The 6,497-nt window shown below is 39.3% G+C and overlaps 1 protein-coding gene across 10 annotated transcripts in view; it reads left to right on the top strand.

The window, feature by feature from the left end:
* Positions 1-5,073: 5,073 nt before the first annotated feature.
* CAMSAP1 (calmodulin regulated spectrin associated protein 1) overlaps positions 5,074-6,497 on the top strand; it is a 1,635,252-nt gene continuing 1,633,828 nt past the window's right edge. For 3 of the 10 annotated variants that reach the window (XM_044057911.1, XM_044057909.1, XM_044057904.1), the window contains exon 1: positions 5,075-6,070. In XM_044057911.1, the coding sequence (XP_043913846.1) occupies positions 5,908-6,070 (163 nt within the window). In that variant the 5' untranslated portion in view covers positions 5,075-5,907. Of the gene's footprint in view, positions 6,071-6,497 lie in introns of all 10 variants that reach the window. The other 7 variants (XM_044057912.1, XM_044057905.1, XM_044057908.1 and 4 more) reach the window with 5 other exon arrangements.

Here is a 6,497-nt window from a genome sequence, read left to right as displayed (position 1 = left end):
ATTAAAATTAAATAGCGCAGTTCACTGGATGTAAAATCCTAAGTCTTTTGGTATTAAATATCTCCTAGAAGTGCTGCAATTAGACCAGACTGGGTTGATTATGTTGCTACAATACCAAGAAACGATTGGCTTCAAATGCCAGCCTGCTATGTGAGAACACAGAGAAGGTGTGTGTGTGTGTGTGTGTGTGTGTGTGTGTGTGTGTGTGTGTGTGTGTATAATTTAAACTAGTAGTTCCATTTGGCTCTGTATGTGTGTGTGTGTATAATTTAAACTAGTAGTTCCATTTGGCTCTGTATGAGAGTCTGTTGTATGAGAGAGTAGAGTAGGAGTGTGTGGAATTTAAACTAGTTAATTACTGTATGAAAGAGAAGGTATGCATGTGTGTTGCTATGTGAGAGAGTAAGTGTGTGTTTAACATACCTTTTCAAGTGTTCAGATTTAGCATTATAGTTTCTGTTTCTCATAAAATGTGTGGTTTTCTGGCAAATCAGGGAGGACTGAAGTCACAAAATGACATGTATATGAGTTTCAAAGTTCGCATCCTTCACAAAATACATGCCAATACAAATCCTGCTATTCTAGTAACTTTCTAAGTTAAAAAGAGCACTACTTCACGGTCCCTATTTTTTTGCCCATTGCATTCATGTTATTTTAGGTTTTGTGCAGATTGTTTGCATTAAGATTTTGAGAGGTATGCATACCTTTCAACTGTCCAGATGTTTGCAGACTGTGCAGATTTTTGCCTCATTTTTTGCCTATTCCTCATAAAACGTGTGGTTTTCTGGAAAATCACTAAAGATTGAAATTAAATGTCATACACTTGGGTTTCAGTTTTCATTTCCTTTAGACAATGCCTGCTAAGATAAATGCTATTATCCTAGCAACTTTCTAAGTCTATAACAGCAATATTTATAATCTTCCCTCTTTTGGGGTCTTTGTGTCCCCTCCTCACAATATTTTAGGCTTTGTCCAGCTCTCTTGTGCTAAGCGGTTGGGAGGTATGGAGGCATGGTATGTAATGCCCTAGTTGCCAATTATTTGGTGCATTTTAAGGGGAGGGGGAGTGGTTCTGCATTCCTGAGTGTGTCCTCCTTTGTTTAAGATGCCTAGTGCCTATAAACTTGTCGGTTTCTCAGTCATTCCTTATTGTAGTATTACCATTTTTTATGTAACATAGGCAATTAATTTTTAAAGAGCAGCAGGTATTGAATTTGTAGATGAAACACTGACATGTAAAGCTGTTTGCCACTAACAGCCTTTTCATTATTTACAAATCTCTTTAATGTAGAATTATTCAGGTGAAATTTAGTTCTGCAGAGATGGTGGATTGTTATGACATAAGTTTGAGCGGCCTTTTATGGTTAAAACATTCTCAAATGAGCAGTTTTGTCATATTTGAGCCATGCATTTTGTTTCATTGCTTACTGGAAAAATGTTCTAAACTACAAATTTAAAACACAAAGCTACAAAGTTAAAACACACCAACAAGTGGTGCCTTATTATACAAGGAGTATTTAATACAATCAGGAAGGTGAATCAAAGAGCACATACAAGTCTGCATGACCATAAAAATGTGCTCAAGGAGCCTACAGTTTTAAAACAGTCCAAAGGTAAACCTAATTCTCCACTGGCCAGATGCATTTTATTTGAATGTGAGTTTTAATGCTGCTTCAATGAATGTGAGTTTCAATGGCAGTGAAGTTTACTGCTCTTGCTAAGTCTGTTTTAATTGCTAGACTGTACTGTTCAGCAAATGGCTATCGGTGGCTGTGCATTTTATTTCAATATCTAATGGTTGTAGAAGTAAATAAGTAACAGTATACATACTGATAGGTTTGAATAGTGTTCATGGTAACTGGGGAGAAATACCCAAGTAATGGAATACTGGTATGGCTGGGGAGGGGGCTGCTGTAAGAGGGGCTGCTCAGGGGGGACCTTCAGTCTATTACCATGCCTAGGGTCCCATTTGACCATGATCCGGCTCTGCTAATAAAGTATGAGTAGTTTGCATGGGCACTTTAAATCCAGAAAAAACACTGCGGGGGGTGGCGCCTTCTTTAAGGAGTCCCATGAGTGTTTCACATGCACACATGCCGACGCAGGTAGTGGGTAGAGAAAAATTACCATTTTTATAAGTGGGTCTCTGTCCATAAAGGTTTGGGAACCACTGCTCTACATCAACTACCAGACTGCTGACAGAAATGAGTTTGAGTTTATTTTTAGGGAACTGAGTTGTAGTGCATTTTTAAGGGATTATGAGTTTCAGGTCATTTTCATGGAATTGTGAGCTTTAAAGGAAGAAAGTTTACTGCTGCTCATGCTAAGTCCATTTTCAGTGTGCACCTGACTGTTTTGTTTATCAAATGGTAGACCGTGTTGTAGAATTTGAAAGCAGTGTTAGTAGCATAACTGCCTTTGGTGCAGAAAGCTGTGGATTCTATTCCCACACCATGTGGATTCTACTCCCACACCATGTAGATGAAGTGCTGACATTGTAGCACCCATAAGATTGCTGATTATTTGGTGCCTTTAAACTGGGAGGGGGTTACACTCCTGAATGTGTCCTCCTTTGTATGAGATATATAGTAACTATGAATCTGTCAGTCATTTCCTATTGCAATATTACCAGTTTATCATTTTTTTAACTGTAATATAGGGAATTAATTCAAGGGCAACAGGCATTGAATTCATAGATGAAACATTGAGGTGTAAAGTTACTTGCCAGTAGCAACCACTTCATTAGTTACGGATTTCTTTAATGTGGAATTATTCAGAATATTTTACTTCTGCCGAGATTGCGTATTGATTGATATTGGTAGATTGCAATGGCGTTTTATGGTTGAAATTTTCTGAAGTGAGTAGGGTTGTCATTTTTGGTTTATACATTTTGTTTCATTGCCTATTAAAGGAATGTTAAACTGCAATTTAAAACACTTTCTAACAAGTGGCACTGATATTATACAAGGAATATAATTTACTACAATCAGGAAGCTGAATCAAAGAACAAATACATGTATACATGGCCCTAAAAATGTGTGCAAGGAGTCTCTTTTGAAAACAGGCCAAAGATAAACTTAATCCTCCGCTGGCCAGATGCATTTTCTATGAATGTAGGTTTTCATGCCATTTTAATGGTGGAGAAGTTTACCGCTCATGCTGTTTTCACTGTGAGACTGTATCGTTTAGCAAATGGCTGTGTTTGTGCTATTCTAGCTTAAGCTACTGTACACAGGGAGGAGAGAGGTTGCTATTCTACTTTCACTGAGCTGTAAGACTCACTTACCTACCCCAAAGTAAATTAAACTGTTTAACTTAAGCAACCCTTTCAAACAAGGCACATGGGCTTCTATTTTCAGAGGACATGACTTTTATAGTAAAATATGTGTGAAGGAACAACTTATAAAGCGGGTTTATTAAAGGAAAATTCCACCATCATTCACTTGCAGTTTAACTACATTACAATGTATCTTTTCTCCTATGCATTTAAACAACTGAAGGAAATGACTGGAGTGGCCGCCTTGGGGAGTGGCCTACCTGTGGGTGTGGTTTATACAGGTGTTCATTAGTATGGTGTGGGTGGGGCTTAAGGGGTGCTGGAGTACTACTTTGCCTAGGGTGCCATTTCAGCTAAGGCCGGCCCTGCACACCCACATCTGAGCAGGGTTGGCTTTAGAATGGGTGTGGCTGAGGGCAGGGTCCATTATTAGCTTTATCCTAACAGGGTCATATTCCGGCTCTGTTCATGTTAAAGATCTTAATCAGGAAATTAATACATTTTTCTCCAACAGGCAGCAGTCTTTTGAGGACCCCCACACAGTCAGGGGCGATCCCCCCCCAGCCCACCGCCATTGGTGTTGCAGGTACCTAAACCTGATTGGGTTGCTACTTTTACTGGCGAGAATGTCCACCAGCAGGGTTTAACTAAGTCAGGGACACTATGTCAATAGTAAAATATTTAATGGAATTGTGAAACCTGTTACTATAATCATAGACAGAGATATCTTTGAATATTAAAGGATATATAAATACGAGTTATTACCCAAGTATACAAGATTGCTGTACTAGCTGTTGCTGGTTTCACTGATGCTACAAAATATCAAGGTAAGATAACTTGTTGTGGCTGGGGGTCCCCAGCGACCTTAGGGTTCGCTGGTGCCTAAGGCCAGCTATGACAGTAGGCCAAGGGCATGTTTTTCAGAATGAAGTGCTCGTGCTTCGGATAACATCACGGTGATCACCACAAGCAAATCAGATTGGCAGTCTGTATTTCCGTTAATCGGGTGGCGCCCACTTTGACTAATGGCAAGATAGTTTCCGTGGTAAGTATACTAACAAAGTGCCTTTTAAATTCACGTGTTCCATATATTTAATAACTTTATGTTGGCAAAGGGATACTGATTATGAAGCATACAATGTAACATATTATTAATTAGAAAGAGTCAGCTAGTTCAGAAAACACAGCAACACCCATCCATCAGCCAGCATGCTGTTACTGTGTAACTACGAGTCCCCGCGCATGCGTACATATAAGCACAAATAGACCATAGGATAGGATTCGTGTTTTAGTGGGAGATTTACACGCTCATTACGATTCAGCAGTACAAATCTCATTCACTTGTGCGTCAAGTAGTACTTCTTTTTACCATGGTCTATGTACAGCGTTTTCATCGGTTATCTTCTTGCTAGAAATGTAGCTGTTCAGTCACAAATTATTGAAAAGCTTTTATGGTTTTAGAGTGTCTCCCGAGCAAATTGGTAGTTCAGAAACTTTTTTAAACAGTGCAAACGAACAGACTGTTAGACAGTTTTGAACGCATTCAATATCGCAGGTAACATATTAAAAAGTGTACACAGTTTTTTTCCCCCTCAAGTATTAACTGGGACGGGGTTAAGGCGGAGTTCGGGGTGGGGCTAATTACTAGGTTTATATTCGCCGCAAAGGCGGTAACCAGCATGTCCATGTAAAGTAATTTGACGTTCAGAACGGTCTCTTGCTACTAGTACTCTGTGGTAATAAGTGTATGTAGGCTCTATTTGTACATCGTTCTGCTGCCCTTTGGTTTTATCCATCCCCCTAAACGATAGCCATATATGTTAGCTGCAAACAGTAAATTGCATTTATTTGTTTTAGTTTGCTCGCTCGTATTGTATTTCCCATTAAACAGCATGCATAATGAGCTAACATGACCATAAAACTATGCACCGATAAAGGGGAAAGGCTTAGCTCGGTAATCACCGCTTTTCCTATTATGAATGCTAAAAAAGATTGTTTTTCTTGGTTACCTTGCTTGCCAGTAATTCTCGGCTGTGCTTCCGGGTTTCTTTTTCCCACGTAAGATGGCGCGGCACGTCTCCATGGGAGCCAATAGACTGACAGCGTGCCTCTACCCCCTCCCCAAACCTTTATATATATGATCTCAATGGGGATCTTGTAACAACTGAAATCCCGATTGCTGAATGAATGTAACGCTGCTTCTGTTTTCTTTGCAAATAAGGTAGGCAAAGCAGATATCAAGAGTCTTCAGAGGAAAACGTAAACATGGGAATTTTGGCTTCTGGCACTTAGTCTTATCATGCGAGGTTTAATGACATCTCCAAATATGTCATTTGTACAATAACTGGGTGTCAGTAGGCCTGCCAGCTGTTGTGCTTTATTATAACAGCATTCGTGTATATGGCCTTTGTGGAATATTATTCAACTGTGCGTGCATCACTAAATTTCTTCTCAAGCTGACAGTTCATCAGTTCCTGGAATGTGTTGATTATTACTTGAGGTGCCGAATATGGCCTTCTGAGTTTATTTTTGTACGTGGGGAATGTTACAAAAATTGGATATATACATTTTTACAGAGGCAACTCTGCTTTACATCATCTTTACCCAGTGTACTCGTTTTTGTCTCTTAGATGGTGGATGTGGATGTAGGTGTTGGGGGAGACAGCACCAAGCGAAAAATGGATTCCGTGGCTGATAATGCAGCAGAATTTGTTCCACTGGAACTCTACGATTCTGCAAGGGCTAAAATAGCTGCTAATCTACAATGGATTTGTGCTAAAGCCTATGGAATAGGTAAGGATGTATAGAACCTAGCATGAGAATGGTTTCTATTGTAGTGCAAATCACTGTGATCTGCTGGAAATTTGACACTTCTAGTGCACCTGCTTATGGAAAGCTCGAGTATTTATTTTCATAACAACGTGTGAAGCATAGACTAGAAGCTGTTTATTCTTCATATGATATGTAAGTAGAGCAAACGCTGTGGGAATTCTAGTCAGATTGGTAAGGGACTGATGTGTGTGTATAGATATATGTAAATATAAAGCTGTGTTGCCTCTCCCTTATAGTGTATGACATTTGGTTCGGTTGGTGGATATATAAAGCCGCGTTTCCTCTCCCTGACAGTATATGACATTTTGTAGTAAACAGATGGATTGCATTATGTGAATGAGAGCTATGTAAAACATATCTATTGTTTCAGTTGCAAACCTTTGATTTG

The sequence above is a fragment of the Protopterus annectens genome, chromosome 16.part0, assembly GCF_019279795.1.
Source record: "Protopterus annectens isolate FY-2018-M chromosome 16.part0, PAN1.0, whole genome shotgun sequence".
NCBI classification, from domain to species: domain Eukaryota; kingdom Metazoa; phylum Chordata; order Ceratodontiformes; family Protopteridae; genus Protopterus; species Protopterus annectens.
The sequence above is the reverse complement of the archived record's forward strand: the minus strand, read 5'-3'. Positions and strand labels throughout refer to the sequence as shown.